The sequence below is a fragment of the Haliotis asinina genome, chromosome 13 (genome assembly GCF_037392515.1).
Source record: "Haliotis asinina isolate JCU_RB_2024 chromosome 13, JCU_Hal_asi_v2, whole genome shotgun sequence".
Taxonomy (NCBI): domain Eukaryota; kingdom Metazoa; phylum Mollusca; class Gastropoda; order Lepetellida; family Haliotidae; genus Haliotis; species Haliotis asinina.
The window spans coordinates 34,273,873-34,292,774 of NC_090292.1; the positions used below are offsets into that span (position 1 = coordinate 34,273,873).

An 18,902-nucleotide genomic window follows, 5' to 3' on the forward strand; every position below is an offset into this window, starting at 1 on the left:
TGTTTCATGCTAGTGTGTTTCGGTGCTTCAATGTTACTGTTTCAGTGCTTCAGTGCTAGTGTGTTTCAGTGTTTCAGTGCTTCAGTGCTAGAGTATTTCATTGCTTCAGTGCTAGTGTGTTTCAGTGCTTCAATGCCAGTAAGTTTCAATGATAGAGTGTTTCAATACTTCAGTGCTAGTGTTTCAGTGCTTCAATACCATTGTGTTCTAATGCTTTAATGGCAGTAGGTTTCAATGCTTCAGTGCTAGTTGGTTTCAATGCTTCATTGTTAGTGTATTTTGATGCCAGTGTGCTTAAGAAATTATTCCTGATCAGATGTTGAGAATGTTGTCAGGACAACATGTAGGTCCAAATGACATCTCTCTGAGCAGCAGTCAACTTGTCACAGATTTTAGTATTAAGGGCATCTTTCACAAGCAATGTCCAGCTCAGTCATTGTTCTGTATGATGTACTCTATGTTAAACTCCTCCCAAAATATACTGGAACTTGCTCTAGTGAGTGTTTGAATATACGCAACACTGTTTAGTGTCATTTTGGCAATTACAGTTAGGAGATCAAGCTTAAATCCTCTTCCACAGAAATTGGCAAACAGTTGCAGCCATTTTGAGTCAAAGTCGAACTTGGGCTTTTCTTTTGTCCAATGACAAGAGAGAGGAGGAAAAGGTGACTGTTTACGCTACTTGGGATGTATTTGAGGAGGATTTCAAGGCGGATGCAGTGGGTCCAACTGGAGGGAACGGGTCTGCGGAAGTGGAGGTGTAGACGTGATATTACCCCGAGATGAAATACACTAGCCCCTAGCACAGCTAGCCGCTTTGAAAAATGGCCCATGTGACTTTGAAAAACGTTACCCTGTATTTGTTCATTGAACTGGCCATAATATTTGAACAGTTTGCTGAGAAAGAATGTTTTCCAAAATGTCAAAGACAAATTTAGCTCTGTAATGGAGCAAGCTAAAAGACGTTTTAGCATGGGTCTTAGCTTTGAAATATTGAAGGCTTGGCAAAGTTATTGAAATGCTGTTCCTTGGCTTGGGTCAGCTTGGCTTGTGTATGGCATAGGTCTCTCAACATGGCTGTAGCAGGGGGTGTATGTAGCATAGGTCCTTAGCAGGGTTGCAGCAGGGTAGTGGTTGTGTAACCTTTTTCCTTAGAAGGGCTTTATCAGGATATGGGTTGTGTAACATTGGTCCTTAGCAAGGCTGTATCAGGATGGGGGTTGTATAACCTAGGTCCTTAGCAGGACTATATCAGGGTTGCATCGGTAATCAAGGGATACTACAAAATTATCATGTACTGTTTCCTATAAAGTCTGGTTCACTTTAGAACACCTTGAGCACAGCTAAGCCACCGTGTGGGAATATTGTACTAGGCTGTAGTTGGCAGGTCACTTGATGCACTGCTCTGCTTCAGTAGAAGTGGGGTTGATTGAGTGGTTGTTGTGATCACAGACCCTGATGGCTGGAGTATGACCAGCAATCATGTACAGTGTACTTATTACATTACTGTGACAGGGACGTGAAGAGCTACCACACCTCCTGTCTGCCAGTGTGACTCCCTCTATCACACCAAGCAATACTTTACTTGTTTTTTCCTACAAGAGGCAGAACATTGTCTTCCATGATTACAAGTTAGGGAGAAGTAATTGTGGACTCTTGCTATACTGATTACATGTAGACAAAAAATTCAGACGAAGTAATCTCAGATTTGCTCTGAACTGGGAGAAGTGTGTCTTTCCTATGGATGATACTTGCAGCGTTCTTTGGTTTTAACTTGTCGGTATCAGTTCAAAAATAAGTGATTAATGTGAACAATTAGGTTTGACTGCTAGTTCAGTAGACAAGTGGACTCGTCAGGGATTTCACCAACAGCCAGCAAACCTGCGGTTGTGTAAGTTTGTGTGAAATTACCATCCCTTGTGAGTTTGTAACATTATGATATAGAGCACTGTCACTACAACGGCTTCACCAAGCAGGACAAAATACTACAGTTTTGCATTACAGATTGAATTATGAAAAATCAAAGTGAAACATTGATTGATTATTTGGGATTTGAAAAGAAATATCTTTTACAACACATGTTTACAGCATGTAAATTGCATTACACGTGAGAGATCAAATTGCACTGAAATATGATGAGGAATTTGAACAATTCAATTTAATGGTTTCTATTGTGACCTTTTGTTCAGCTTGTGGCAAGAACCAACTGTATTGGGTGGTTTAGTGCCAGGTCAGCTGACTGTTGACTTGAAAGGTCAGACTGGTGATTCTTCTGGTTCACATAATCATAGCACAAGCCAGTCACTTTCACAATATGACAGTGTTGTATGACATTGAGAGTGATTCTACTCTTGCCATTTCCTTCTCAATCTTGAAGGGGCCATGAGTTTGTTGAGTGGCTGAATACTTCACTGATTATGAAGAAAAATAGGTTTGATTCCCCAAATGTGTAGAAGGTGTTAGGATGTAGGTATGATGTTGAATGCTGTTGAAAAGTACTTTGTGATAAATATGTTTGATAAATGTCTTGAAATTAACATGTGACAATTCAAAGGGGTGAATTAGCCTAATCCAGATGCTGTTCTTATAGTATTTATGAGTATTTACGAAAGAGAAGTCCAACGCTTGCATGAGGCAATACCTGAGATGTGTTTGTTTCTAGTCTGTCTGACAGTCCCTGAACCACATTATTTCACCTGCAGTCAGGTCTGTGTCACAGTCCCAGGATCACATTCTTTTCACTACTGCCTTGCCCTCCCTGCAATGCTGAATCCTTAAATGAAGTAGGTTGTGATTTCCAAAGGTTCAGGGTCTTGGGTCTCCGGAGGGCTCCTCTTCAATATATATGGGTTTGTTTGTTACTATCAAAATTATGTATGTTCAGAGACAAAGGGTTGGTCTACATACAGGATATCCTTCCATGCAGTGCTAAAGCTCTAAATGAAACAAGTCAAATTTCTCCAGGTTCTAAATCTCCCATATCAAAGGGGATCCTTTTTAATTAAATGGATTATTTGTTACATTCAAAATTATAAATATTCAGGAACTAAGCATTAGTCTTAGTATTTCATCAATTTTAGTAATGTGTGTCATGTATGGCCACTACACACCCAAAGTGCAGTCATCCTAATGTAGCAATGTGGGTTTTATATCTTTCCAACATTAACACACATAAAGCTGCTGTGGAGTCTAAATTTCTATGTGGAATGGCAATTACTAGATCATTGCCCTCACTTTCAGTATCAATGGGTAGTTAGTTATTACTGCAGAGTGCACCCTTTTGATGGTGAAGGGAGCTTACGATACAATATACTGGGTATGTGTAAATCGTTATACCACACACAGTGTTGTGTTCAGTTCTGTATGGAAGTGTTGAAGGAACCAGTGCCTGACAGTGTGTGGAGCTTGCAGATGGCGTAACCTGTTTATATGTTTTGTTCCATCTCCCATACTGTGTACTTAGTGAGGTATCAAACCAATAGATGTATCTTTCTGCTCTTGACTTGGATATTGACGATTTCTCCTTCAAAATATACTACCTTACTGCTGCCTTTCTGTCTGTGTTTACAGTGAGACTCCCCTACATTGCTTATTGTTGTTCAAGCGACAACGAGTCGAAAAGACCTTTGTTGCCGACGCAGCCTCCTTTCATATGAGTGTGAAAGCAAAGACTCTCACCTAAATAGCTTGAGAGAGTCCGCTCTATGCATAAGGCGCCAATGTCACCCTCTTTTTTCTCTCTTAACATTGTTGTTGCTTGTAGTATAGAGTGAGCTAACCCTCCAAGGTTAAAAGTTGGCCTCCATTTGGTTGGGACAGGTCTGGCTTGCTTGTTGGAGAGTTATTAACAGTGTCCTTTACATATAGAAGCATATGAATTGACTGCAGGGTTGTTGCGGGTCATAAACCAATGCCCCTGTTGACAAGTTGATGATAGAGAATATTTAAACTGTATTACACACCTATCTGGAACCATAGACTGTTGAATGTACTCTCTCTGTACAAACTGTACTTTATCATTGCCCTAGACAGAACATGTTGTTGTTGTACAAAGCGATGTTACCGCTAATGTGACTGTAACAACCATACCTTAACATAGACTTACAGGTAGTCTTAATGCTAAGGTTGTTTTGTACAACAGCACCCAGGAGTAGTTCGCATTATAAATACACGTAATACTACGTTACAGTGAGTGAGCAGAAACTTCTCATATGTGTACATTAATTTGGAACCAATTTTCCACTTGCATTTTGTGCAAAATTTTGTTTTTTTTCTGTGAGGATATGAATTTTTAGAGGGCTACGCTAATGTTGATATGGTATGCTTCTGAGTGGGGAATAATTTCTAGTTATTATCTTAATAATCTGATGACAGAACTTTTGATTACCTTTTAGAAAGCTAGGCTGCCAACGGATACTTACAAGAGTTGAAGAGATTGCTGATTTGATGTTCATGTTTACTCATAAATCCCTCACTCGTCCAACATAAATGGTTACATTCTCTGCCTCTGCTTGGATCCCTCAGTTTGCAAGTTTGACTCACTATTGGTAGATACCTGCCTCCCTGTCACCACAAGCTCCACCACTGAGCTTGCCTCTATTTGCAATCTAGCTGAAGTAAGAAAGAAAAGATTGATTCAGAACATTGAACCTTTTGTGTCATTCGGATGTGATGGCACATACTGTTTCATGTTCAGGACAGTGGTGTAAACAGTTCTTGGTCATGACATGATATGTTGATACATCAGTGGATGGCATGAGGAAGTGAAGACCTCTTCCACAATCTTAATATATATTAAACAATGGGAGTTTAGATCCTTAGGAGCCTGATTTCTTCATGGAAAAGATGCTGTGGATTTGGCAGTCACATTAATATTTACATGATTATTACATTTGTGTGTGACAGACTTGTAAAGCCAGCACATAGCATGCTTGGGAAACCAGTGCATGGCAGGCTTGTGAGGCCAGTACATGGAAGGCTTGGGAAACCAGTGCATGGCAGGCTTGTGAGGCCAGTACATGGAAGGCTTGGGAAACCAGTGCATGGCAGGCTAGTGAGGCCAGTACATGGCAGGCTTTTAAGGCCATTATAGGGCCAGCATATTGTGAGATAGTCTGTAGATGACAAGGAGAGGTGGGTGGGTGTGTGATTATGTTTACTAATGCAAGGACTGTCGTCATCTAACAATCACAGGGTCTAGACAGGGACTCCCGTGAGTCTCCAGGTCAGCTTCAGGCCCTTCACTTAAGCAGTTTTATGATATGTTCCTACAGTCAACCAACCGACCCCTTGTTCAAACCCATCATGGCTGTCCTTTGTTTAGATGTTGTGGAGCCTGTCTAAGGAGTGTCTCAGTCAGAGACTTAATTTGCCTGCTTGCCTGCCCACAAGGGCGATATCAGATGAACTGGACTGTGGGTCATGGTGGAGAGAACAGGACTGGGGATTCTATATGTTTTGCTGGAGAATGTTCAGGAGATTCTGTCAGAATGTGGTTTGTTTGATATTAGATGATGTGAGCTGGCAATCATAACTGGAGATTGGTCAGGGGTTAACAGTGGGAAACAGATAGCTAACTAATTGTAGATTAGATTAAAAAAATGATTAATGATGCATCATGTATATGACAACATAGGGCCCAACATTCCAGTGTTATAATGGGTCCTCATATGGCCTCACAGTCCTGTATCACATGACACATGGCCTCACAGTCCTGTGCCACACAACACATGGCGTCACAGTCCTGTGTCACATGACACATGGCCTCACAGTCCTGTGTCACAACTGGTTCACTCTGATGACACATGGCTCTGTCTTAACTAGTCAAGGACATATAGCCCCTAATGCGTGTGTTTGTAGCCTGCCATACAGACCTGTGGGAGACTGTGTTCTGTGTACAGTGTGAATCCACAATATGTGCATTGCCGGGTCTCCTTATTATACACATCATTATCTGCACAATGGCTTTCACCTTTACAATATGGCGCTACAGCAGCATATATTTTATTTCTTATCAATGTACAGATACAGTTGGCCTAGACACAAATCCTAGCCCTCTAACAAACCTACCGATTATCTGGAAATAATTCATTGTTTGGTTGAAAAAGTTAAGTGTTTAATAACACAGTGTTGTTTGAACTGCAGTCACGGTTGTTAGCATGAAAGAAATTATTGAAGGTATACACTCTGCGCTGATATGATTTGTGTGATGCTCTAGTCAGTGCTACTGACGGAATGTTAGTATCAACTGGATACAACAAACATGTGGGCAGACGGGCATAGAGGAGTTGAAGAATCACTGGGATATGCCGGTGTTCAAATAAACAATCAAATGTTGACCATGCTGGAAATGAAGGAAATCACCCCGTCTCTAATGAGAGAGTCAACAATATGAAAGTGAGGTGTGAAAAACAGTGTGGTAATGTTTAAACCTGAGATTTGGGACTACCAAAGAACTCTTCCCAGAAAAAGCCTTGTAAGTTTGTCGTGAGTTTAATTGTGAGTTTTAACATTGGATCGGCAAAAGGTTGAAAATAGCACACATACTGGGGCCCTTGCTCTCAGCCTGCTGGGGAATACACAGATCTGTGGCTCCCCGGACCGATCCACTCCAACCTCTGAGAGGGCAGACAGGTCGCAGGCCTCAACAAGCACACCACCTAAACCACCATTACTCTCTTCAAATTTATACCAAACCTATTATTCAAGATCCAGCAAATCATATATTTATGATATACAAGGAAACTATTTTAAGGAGATATGGAGTTTGGTGGTTTGGCCGGCAGCTGTTATGTTGGCTCTCCTGCACATTCCTCAAATAGACCCTGCTTGAGGTATACATTCATCATGAGGTGCTCCTTGCGATGGGCAGGGAGTGATAAGCGTTGTGGCTTTTAGGAGTAGAGCTAGCATTGAGGTTCCCTGTCTCAAATTCACTGATAGCGCTAGACCCTATTGCAGACTGGTGCCTCTCTGTCGCCTAGCTATCACTCTTCTCTTCCCTTATGTCGCCCTCTTATAACGTGTCTGCTGGGACACATTCCCCTCCCTCATTATAACACAAGCTGGTTTATTTTCATTACCGTGATCTGAACTTTTGTAGTGTGGAAGAATGAGGATTTATATAAACGTGTGTTATTTTAATTGCGTGAAAAATGTTTTATTGATAGAGTTGTTGCTCATTGAAACTGTTGCTTGTTTAACTTGCCTGAACTAACTCTGTGTACCAGAAAATGATTCATACATTGTCTGTTTGTTGGAGAATTTCTAAGCCTGTGTTTTCTGTTCTTCACAAGAATGTGTGATTACTAGGTGTTACGATCTCATCCAGGAAATGTTGTAACTTTCAAGTTAGAAAGCACCTCACGTTGAACTGGCCTTGATTGATCTGTGATACCACAGACAAGCTGAATAGTTGCCACACAACATTACCACAACTCATTTAGTTAGCAAAATCATGAAGGAACAAAACTGTTCATGAATCAGTTGTTTTACATAGTTTTGTTTTGGTGTAAAACCCACAAAATTTGATGCGCAGGAAGTTTGTTGAAATTCACAAAAGTGTCAAAATAAAACAAACGAATGTAGAGATGTTAAATATATGGAAGGGAAGATATTTTCAGCCTCTGTATTCCATACAGTTTTTTCTAATCACTGACTTGTTTCACATTTCATTTTCCAGTTGTTTCACATTTTATTATGCTGTTTCACAATTCACCTTGCAGTTGTTTCATTATCCACTCTCCTGTTCTTTCACTTGTAATTTCCTTGTTCTCATTATTGACTTTCATTCATTCACACTATTCACTTACCCAGTTTTTCATTGTTCACCCTGTTGTGTCAATGTTCACTTCCCTGCCATTGTCTGGTCCTCAACAGATAGTCATAATGCTAAAACTAGAGACAACTTATTTCATTATGTGAAACAGAATTTAAGAATACCTACACTGTGATGTTTCATATGTTGCTAAAAACAGCATAAATGTACCTTTTCCCAGATTGTACCTCACCCATATGCTTGCTTGCTCACTCACTCACTCACTTGCTCACTCACTCACTCACTCACTCTCCTCAGTATCCCCTTTCACCTTGTGACTGTATGACTATTCACTGTATGCCTATGTTATTTCATCACTCACTTCTCTTCGTATTCTCCATTTCTACATTCACATGCTGTAGTCCCTAGTCAATATGGCAATCACTGTTCAGTGTAACTAATTGTGCGATTTTATGTTTTTCAGACAGCGTCAATGCCATGAGCGGCCCACACTGGTGCAACATCGCCTACTGGGAGCAGCGGCAGCGTGTCGGGCGGCTCTTCACAGTATTCGAACCCAGCATTAGCATCTTCCAAGTTCTGCCACACGGAGATGGCATGTGTTTGGAGATACTACAACAAGACTCAAACTTAGAATCTGTGCGACGGACTCGAGAGAAGATAGGGTTTGGTATCATCCTCAGTCAGGAGGGGGACGGGGTGTGGGTGTATAACCGCTCCCTATTCCCCATATTTGTCAATTCTCCAACACTGGAACTTCCCAATTCTCGGATGTTAGTGGTGCGTAAAGTCATGCCAGGATATTCAATCAAAATCTTCGATTATGATGAGGCAGAGACGTTGGAACGAACTCGAGACCCTCTGCAGTATGATGGGCCTTACGACCCAAGCTCAATTCGGATAAGTTTTGCCAAGGGATGGGGCCCGTGCTACTCCCGCCAGTTTGTGACTTCATGTCCATGTTGGGTGGAAATACTTTTAAACATTAACAGGTGATAGTGGCTTGTATTGGGACCGAAAGGTCTTGGAATTGTGTCACAACTCTGGGCATTCAAACCAAAAGTATCCCCCCTCCCCTTCCACCCAGGGGTCAAGAAGCACCTGCTCGAGGGGAGGCTTGTGATGATTATGCATGGGATGAGGCTTATAAGGGCCTCGGCCTTCAGTCCTCCTCACCTGGAGGACGTGATACCTCATCTGGTCCCAGCTGACCCACCATGGCCGAGGTCCTCCGAGCTGCGTCCCATAGCATGATACCAAAATGGCGGCCCCACTTGGGGTCTTCGGAAAGAAACGGGTCTAACGTACTGCTTACTGGATTATTGTTAGCATTTCAGTGTGGCTCTGTTCTTGGACAGGGTCAGAAATGGAAAACTGGGATTTGCCCACGATTTAAGTATTCGGGAAAAAACCTGCATAAAATGATGGTGCAGAGGTGGGCGTGGATCGGGCCGATGACGCCAGCCTCATTTCCAAACAAAGTGCCTTCTTTGTCAATGTCAAGGTCACGTACATCTCACTATGCAGAAAACAAGTCAACTGGCCGTGTTATAAATCGTGAATATTTCCCATCATGCAATAACAGATGCCCAGGCGGAAGCAGGAAAAGAAAATACTAGTTACCTCCCTTGAATACTGAACTACCTACATACATACCTATATGAAATATGTATATATGCAGAAATCAAATTAACAGGGCCTGGAGTGGTCCATAACCTGTGAAATGGTACATGAATGGAGGGCAAAACAAATTAGCCCAGTTATAAATATTTTATATAAGCATACCATGTGCCTGTGCATACGTGTCTGTACATATGGTCCAAACATTTTTATCATGTAATTTATGACATCAGAAGTGCAATGCATTTGGCACTTTTTGTCCTGTTAAATAAGAAATAGATACGGAATTAAGGGAATGTTGTGCCAAGACCACTGGTGTGCAATTCTTTGTCAACACGAGTTGTGTAATTCAGTTATGCCCTCTTCAGCTCTACTACACTTTGTAATGAAGTTTTATGTTTGAGGGTTGCCATGGTAACAGAATGTTTTTGTTGCCATGGGAATGCTACCTGAGACAATGTGCAAGTATTTTTAACTCTCACAAGCAGCCAATTCAAGACTTGGTAAGATTTTAACAACAGGATTTGTTTAGTTTTGACATTTGTTTTACATCTGTTAAGTGTTTTAGATGAAACCCATTGACAGGTCCATTTTCTAAAGTTATTACAAGATGACAAGAAAACTGACTTCAAGTCATTGCTGTAATGAAGATACTAGAAGATTAGAATTCCCCGATGGGGAGTTTTATAGCAAAATACTGCAGTGTTCCTGACAAAAATTTTCTCGGTAGTCTTGACTCGGCTGTCTGTTGATGTTTAGCAGCATTTTAATATGAATCTACCTCATTAGCCAGTGTCGTCATGTTCTGTTACTGCTATGTTATATGTTTGTTACCTCACACACACGGCAGGCCCTGGGGGTGGTGCAGTCTGCCTGTCACCCCTTGGCACCAGCATGGGCAGGGGGCTCTACAAGTTGTGGCTGAAAGTGTCCAAATTTGAAATAATTTCATAAAACTGTTTGAATGAATTTAAAATTTTGAAAATTGTTTCTTTATTTTGTACATTGTACAAAGCAACTGTTATGAGTTTGATGTTGTTGGTGCCTGGTGCGTGCATTGTGTAGATGACTGACTCCCTCTCACAAACGTGTTGCACAACACAGGGACGGAGGGCTACCTCCATCCTCATGGTGGCCGAGGCAGTACTGGAACATTTGCTACATTTAGGACTGGTGTAAACTCCCCAAACCTGAAGTAATGTTGAAATTAAATGATTATTTTTTTCATAAAATTACCTGTATGTAGTAAAATGGAAATCATTATATGTTGTTGTGGAAATTCTGATGTTAAATATTGAAAAGGAAATTCTGATGTAGAAGAGGGCAAAGATCATTTAGGGCTGGTCACTGTTGTGTGGGCCTGACTGTTTTGGCCTCATTGTCAGTGGATGCCTCTCACGATACTGGACAATTAACCCTGTTCAGGGTGTCACTAACACAGAGGCCAGGAGTTTGGGGCAAGCTCTCACTAGCTGGCAGCCATAGATGGGAGGAGGGACGCATCGCGATGTCATGGTGATAGGTACTTAATGGGTGTGACATGACGAGAGTGTGACTGGGATAGGGGTGACGTGATGACACTGTGATTGAGATAGGGCTGATATGATGACCTTGAGTTGGTGGGCACTGGAAGGTGGAGGATAAAGACATTAGGAGAATTTAGGGATGACAGGTTATTTTGTTATTCTTACCTTTAGTAAAGGGGGAGTAGCCAAGTGGTGAAAGCATTTGCTAAAGGTCCATGTTCATTTCCCCCATTTGTGAAGCTCATTCTGATGTCCCCGCCATAATATTGCTAGAATATTGCTAAAAGTGATGTAAAAGCCACCTCACTCCTCAGGGACATGAAGAGGGTGTGTTGTAAGCAGGTTGATCAGTGCAGGTCGAGAATGTATGTGAATATGTAATATGATGTAGCTATTTCGGTCTGAGGATATAAAGCGCAACAATAGATCAATCCGAATTTCTGATGAATGTGATGATGAATTTAATCAGTTTGTACTGGTATAAGATGAATGTTTGATGTAGCTGTGTCTTAAGGAGGCCACTCATAATAAGATCAGTCTCGAGCAGATTGAAGTCTAACACAGCAGATTATCAACCAGGTTGTATCTTCTCTCCAGAATGACAGATTTTCAGAATAATTAAGCAGTGATGGTAACATAGTGGGATGTCGGCTGTGCTCGAGCAGGCCACTTGAGCAAATCTATATCTTCTGTCGAAGTACTGGGACATGCTCAGGTGAAACTCGCGACTCACAGCGACATTGGATAGCAGGGATTGTGAAACGTAAATGCAAATAGGACAATATGAGAAGGTGACTGAGCAGGAATTGATGTCTCCTGCAGTTTACAAGGCTCTTGATCTGCAAGGATTAACTCCAGGACCTGCTCTAGGCTGACGAAGCTTCTTGCTGAACTACATGTAGTAAACATGTTGTTGGTCAGTGTAGGTAGATACTGTAGACAGTTTTTGTTTTCATTATCCCGCCATAAATATGTACAGTTTGAAATCCGATATTACATATACTTGAGAATGATTTAAAAGGGAGTGTTGTTTGATCTTGATTGGAACAAATACTTGCTGTTTAAGCTGTACCTTGTCATGTTTTCTTGGCATACAACCTCTCTGAAAATGGTGGTTACTTTTGATTTTGTCCAACTTTTGATATTACAGTGACATTGTAGAGGTGGTTTGTCCAATGGGGGTTGTTTTTAAATGAACAAAGGAGTTATTAAGGAGGTTTAATAATGTCCATTAGAATTGTTACGTGATGGTGGTGTTCAGTAGTGATATTGTCAGGGAAGTGAATACATTGTGGGTTGGCATGGATGTGGATGACCACGACAGACTTGCTTACCTGAAAATCTGACCTAGTTCAGAAATGGCAATTTTGGTGGATTTTTGCCATTTTTATTTCAAGTTGATCAATATTCAAGCCACCCATTCAATGACAAAAGGTTTATTTTTCAGCTGCAAATATATTTTCCTGTTGCCATCCTTCATAGTTGTACCTAATAATGTGAGAAACAGATTTACTTGAGAATGGCAGACGGAGTTACCTTAAACTATGACACAGATTTACCTGACGATAACAGACAGATTTAGCTGAAAGTACAACACAGATTTACCTGAGAATGAAAGACAGATGTACCTGAGAATGACAGACAGAATTACCTGAGAACATCCATCCCAAAACATCCTGAGAATATGACTGAGGATTTACTTGTATGCGTACAGTAATTATACAAGATGTGAGATACATACCCCTCTTCCCCCAACCCACCCCCTGTGGACTGCCTGATCGAGACTCCCAACAATGACTATGGGTTTCTTGAGTCTCCCTGTTCTAAAAGCCCCTTGTTCCCCTTGTTGTAAATAGCCTGCTGTTATTGTGGGTCCTCCTCGGCCCCCAGTTGACTGTCTTACATGGCTTTTACATTTCAATAAGGGAAAACCATTTGCTGGAGAATGGGTCTGGGGTGAAATGTTTGGCTAGTGATGTGAGAAAAATGATGGACTCCCAACACAATAGAATATCATAGAGCTTGCTTCATGATCCCTGTAGTTTGAAGAGGGCAGGCTGAGGGTCTGGACGGGAGAGGGGATGAGCCAAGGGGAGGAGGCAACAACAGCCACTGTCACTTACATCAAATCCTTCATTTTTATATCAAAAAGAAAGCCACATTTCAATTTACATGACATTTGGTGTGTTATTTTTCACATTTGGAAAAGAACAATTTGATTAATTTTTATTTTAAATAGAAATAAATATTTGTTGTAAATTTCTTTATATTTCATTTTAAATAGAAACATATATTATAAGTTTGAACTTGAATATAAAAAAAGAACAGCTGACTGATAGTCCTTAGGTCAGTAAACAGGGGATAATAATTAGATAAATGTTTGAAATATTATTTAAGAGACCAGTCTATGTCAGTCTAAGTCTGGTAGGAGTTAAATGCTACATGTTCCAGTATTTGCGGGAAGTTACTTGTTTTGTGTTGTATTTATTTGTTTGGCTGTCAGTGTTGTAGAGTATGGTGTGTGAGAGAGGGCTGCAGGAGCTACTGAAGGTACAGACAATGCCGCTACACTTGAACAATCTCCGGAATGTTGTTTGTTGCACTCTTGAATGGCGTGGGGAGAGGCCAGACATGCTGGCTCCTGGGTCAGGGGAGATAACTGTGCCGTAATCTCACTCCTAGCCAAACATTGGCAGGACGGTTGTGGCTGTACTTGAATGCAACAATTTGTATTGTTTCAGAGCTTTTCATCATGAAAATGTCAATATTTATTGTGTTTTAGACCAGACAGATCTGACTTTTGAAGTTTATTTTAAGATGTGATAAAAAAGATGCTAGCATTATATGCTTCTATAAAAGACCACAGGATGCTCTGTCAATGTATGTTTCATTGACTTATGTTCTGTTTTCACAAGAACCATTCAGATGAAACTTGTACTCTATTTTTGGAGATGGAAATCTGTACACAACAGACCATCATCAAAACTTGTTTGGTGGACAATCTTTCAAACTTTGCAGAATATAATGCATATAAGCCTACAGAGTAATGACAGTGATAACACATTTGTGAGGCTTAACAGCCAGATAACAGAGCTGATATGCTGATAACAGATATTGATATGTATTGTATGTTGCTGTGAAGGTCAGTGTGTTAGTACTGAGATGGTTCAAGTATGGCGGCAATGGTGCCGTGATGTGTGACGTCTTGGCACAGGATTCCCAGTACAGTTTACACAGAAGCATGGCCAGAAACTCCCTCATTGCACACTGCTGTATCTTGTACCTTGTACCAATACAAGTCATGTACCTCATTGTATTGATACGAACATGTACACTTTGTGTCAGTGCAAGTATTGTACCTACACAAATAATGTACCTTATTGTATTGATGCAAGTATGGTACTGATGTACCAATAGGTAACACCTATGTGTCCAGTATCTTGTATTGATACAGAGCATGGTACATTTGTATTGATTATTGTTCTGTCAGATGTTGATCATCAAATTCAAAATCATCCCAAACCTTCAACTTCATCACACAACTTACAGGAACATATAGCAGTCATCATCATTACATATTATTCTGAATGGAGAAAGATTGATTATTTCAAGGATATTGACTGTTTCAAAATATTATTTTCATGATATAATGGTAATTCTAATGATCACTGTTACAACATTGTTTAGCAAAAGAAATTTCTTCATGTGATCATAAATTGCACATTTTTAAGAATAAGTGATATATTATATATAATATATGTATATTGGCAAGTTTTCTCTATAGGATATTATGTTTTGGAGGTACTTATTTTGACCAGCTCTTAAGAATATTGTTAAATTCAGAAATCTCTTAATGGAAAAATATGTTAACCTGTTCAGCGCCAATTACCTGATCATTCTGTTCTCTTCATTAAGTTCCATATATATATCACAAATATGTCTTGTATGAAGTTCAACCAGAGATTCATGTAGATTCAGCAAGAAAACCTGGTCTGTATGTGTATGTTTGTGTGTAGGGGGCCCAGCGGTCCAGGGTGTTGCAATTGTCGAGGCAGAGTTACCTCCCTTAGACATGCCAGATGCCTATGGTCGGGGGTCTGACTTCCAGATTTGTTGTTTGGTTTGTCAACACAGTGCTTGTGGATTTCAGCAAAGTTGTGAATGTAATACCTGCCTCACTTTGGTCGTATCTCCACTTTCAACCAAAGTGTATGATATGACTGGAACAGAGTTAAAAGCAGTCTTGAACCCAACTCACTCGCTCACTCTATTTATGTGTTGATTTGCCATACTCAGACTTGTTTTAAAAGCCTGAGCCAACTTGAGTCCACACTGAGATAAATACTCTACCTCCTCAAAGCTTTAATTCTCTTTTCTACCAATAGCAGTAATTGAAAACAATTTGGAACCATGGAACTGGGTTGCTATCAGTTGTTAAGACGTTGGTAAGATAAGGCGGTATTTTGTTATTATTGTGTTGATATTTATTTGTTTGCTGGCATTACATGGCAATGTGAAATAAGATTGCTGATGACTGAAGAAGCAAATGGCAACTTGTTATTAGTGCTATATTTATTGTATTGTCAGCAGTGAGGGAGTTTTCAGCCAATCGGATTGTAGCATCTGTACAGTCAACCAATCAACTGTCAGTACTCAACCTACTGAACGTTATGGGGCAGTGATTCCCCAAAATTTATGAAATAAAACAAAAATGTGAATTTTAGTACGACTTTGTTGTGTATGTATAGTTTACTGTTACATTGGAAAGGAATATGTACAACTATATCGCAGCACCTACTATCTAAACTGGACACCAAGATGACATTGTGTCTCTGGAGGGTTATAAAATCATCCAATGAACAGCATATTACTGGCAGACAAGGGTAAGTTTAGCACCCACCTAACAGCTGACCCTTAATAGCATGTATGAGAGCCCCCCACTGGTGCTTGAATGACCAAAGGGTCCCCAGATGGTCCACTATCAAGTGTAGTTTGATGAGTTAGGTCATTGTCGTGCACTGCACGTGCTCTAGTCTACATGTGCAGAAGTGTTAAGGGCTGGGTGTACTGATGTTAAATCATACCCAGCTGTCACAAGACGGCTTTCATGCTGTGAGTTTATACCCTGCTGTTAGTAGCTGGTTACACTGGTGTAAATTCATACTCATCGCTTGTAAGGTGGCTATGCAGACCCAGCTGTTATAAACTGGCTGAACTGCTGGCTCTGTTGGTGTAAATTCACAGACACCTGCTAAACGCTGGCTGTACTGTGTAAATTCATAGACACCTGTTATAAGATGGCTGAACTGGTGTAAATTCACACACAACACTGTTATAACCTTGCTGCACCTGTGAAAATTCATACACAATAGTAATAAGCTCGCTGTGTTGGTGAACATTCTTACACAACACTGTTTTAGCTGGCAGCGCTGGTGTAAATTCATACACAGCACTGTTATAACCTTGCTGCACCTGTGAAAATTCATACACAACTGTAATAAGCTCGCTGTGTTGGTGAACATTCTTACACAACACTATTATAAGCTGACAGTGATGGTGTAAATTCAGACACACTTGTAAGCTGGCTATGTTGACGTAAATTCATACACAACACTTATTATCTGGCTGTGCCGGTGTTAATTCATACGCAACACTGTTCAAAGCTAGCTGTCCTGGGGGTAAATCAAGACACAACAGTTATTCAATGGTTGTGCTGGTGTAAATTCATACCCAGCTGTATTTTGCCCTCAGATAACGGAATCTTCCTGGTTAGTAGAATGTGAAAAAAGGCTAAACTGAAGCTGTCATCAAACTGTGCTATCCGTCGCACTGTTTTTTTTTCAAGTTAATGACTGAGTCAAAAGTGTTTGATATGAAGTGAAGTCTTTAAGTCCATCCTATTATCTTATAACCAATCAGATTGCAGCACACTCTAATATTCTTGTAAAATGATGGCTTTTCGCTGACACACGCGAGAACTGCTGCTCGTGTCCTATCAGGGCTTGAGAGCTATACATTAGTGAAACCAGCAGGCCCAGATAGTTACTGTTACATTTAAGAACAAACATTTGCTCTCTCCTGCACGTTATACCTTACGTTGTAACTGTTACTCAGGTCTTGATTTTCGAAGCTCTCTTAGCGCTACTTGTTGAAGGTTATTGTTAACTTATAGTTGGTGAGAAATCATACGCAGTTATGGGTTGGCTATGATGGTGTTAATTCAGGCCCAAATGTTACAAGCTGTTCAAACAATATAATTTCACAATTTTCGTACGGTAAGCAGACTCGCCTTTTATGGCAAGCATGGGTTGCTGAAGACCTTATCTTCACAGGTCGAAAGGCAGGAGTGAGTGAGTTTGGTTTTACGCCGCTTTTAGCAATATTCCAGCGATACCACGGCGGGGGACACCAGAAAATGGGCCTTACACGTTGTACCCATGTAGGGAGGCGAACCCGGGTCTGCGGCGTGACGAGCGAACGCTTTAACAACTAGGCTACCCCATCGCCCCTCGAAAAAAAAAGGAAGCTTTCGGAGGAGAAAGCAGAGTCACCAAATGAGAGCGTTGACGAAGACATTACAAATATTATAGCCGAAATCACCAATACTACCTTCAATTACAGATTGTTTGAGATACGTTGGTAGATATTCAGAGGGGAAATGCTTTTGTTACATGTCAACCGACAAAACACTTCCAACATAACACATAACATTCCACTTATTCATGGAAGTTATCACATAATGTTCATGTCACACTACAGACGAATATGTGATACCAGTGACTAAAGATATCAGTGCTCACTGGAAAACAGGTTACAGATTGTTTCACGGCTGCTTTGTCCGATTTATGTCTGGATAGAAAAACCCCTTGCGTACGTTGTGCTAGGAGATTCCACGTTCCAAATTATGATCCATCCTTTTCCAGTATCAACTTTGTTGTCCCAAGTTTGAATATTTTAAATTCAAATAATTGTGAAACAACCCCTCATGACATAAAACTAGGCATCATATCTCGCGTGACGCTGTCTCAAAATCGTCAATACAGTCTGCAGTTTTCTGGATGTAATATGAATATTCATTCCTGTTGTATATACCGATACTGTGACAGTTCAATTCACCAAATGAAGCACACCAAACTGCTTATTTTAAGTTAAATCAGCTCTGAAATGGATTTTTACAAACTGCAATAAATACTCACATGACTTACCCTTAGCGACCGTAGCATCAAATTAATAAAATGCCGTGATTATTATATCATACTAGCCTTTCCTGACACAGTAATGTTTCAGGAAAACAAATGTATTAGTTGAATTTCTCTTTACGACAAATGTAGATAACAAACCAATGAAATCGAAAGCATCAGCACTGTTTGGAGTCAAAGGGTCATAACTTATTAAATTCACATTTAAAACAATTCCAGTGAGCAGATCAATTTCAAATACCTCATCTAAATACTAGATACTCAATCTATGATTGACACTATTTTTACAATATAGGTATAAGTATGATGAAATGTACCGGTCACCATGACGCAACCGAAGTTATTCTACGGTAGCGAGCCGTTACTCAGATCGTAACGGCCACTAGGAAACGCTGCTGCTGCGTGTTACAGGGTGTTACAGGGTGTTACAGGGTGTAGATAGGCTGCTCTTATTCAACTTCATACCCATCTATCACAAGCAGGCTGTCTTGGTGTGAATTCATATCCAAATGTAATAGACTGTCTGTCCTGGTGTGAATCCATAACCAGCTGTTATACGCTGGCTGTGCTGGGGTAAATTCATACCCAACTGTTATACGCTGGCTGTGCTGGGGTAAATTCATACCCAATTGTTACAAGCTGGCTGTGCTGGGGTAAATTCATACCCAACTGTTATAAGCTGGCTGTGTTGGTGTGAATTCATACCCAACGGTTATATGCAGTATGTGCTGGTGTGAATCCACACCCAGCTGTTGTGAGCTGGTTGCCCTGGTTGACCAC

The 18,902-nt window shown here is 40.6% G+C and overlaps 1 protein-coding gene across 1 annotated transcript in view; it reads left to right on the forward strand.

Moving 5' to 3' along the window:
• LOC137260039 (mothers against decapentaplegic homolog 6-like) overlaps positions 1-15,644 on the forward strand; it is a 36,590-nt gene extending 20,946 nt beyond the window's left edge. The window contains exon 4 of the mRNA XM_067797725.1: positions 8,241-15,644. Within this exon, the coding sequence (XP_067653826.1) occupies positions 8,241-8,773 (533 nt within the window). The 3' untranslated portion in view covers positions 8,774-15,644. The remainder of the gene's footprint in view (positions 1-8,240) is intronic.
• The last annotated feature ends 3,258 nt before the right edge of the window (positions 15,645-18,902 follow it).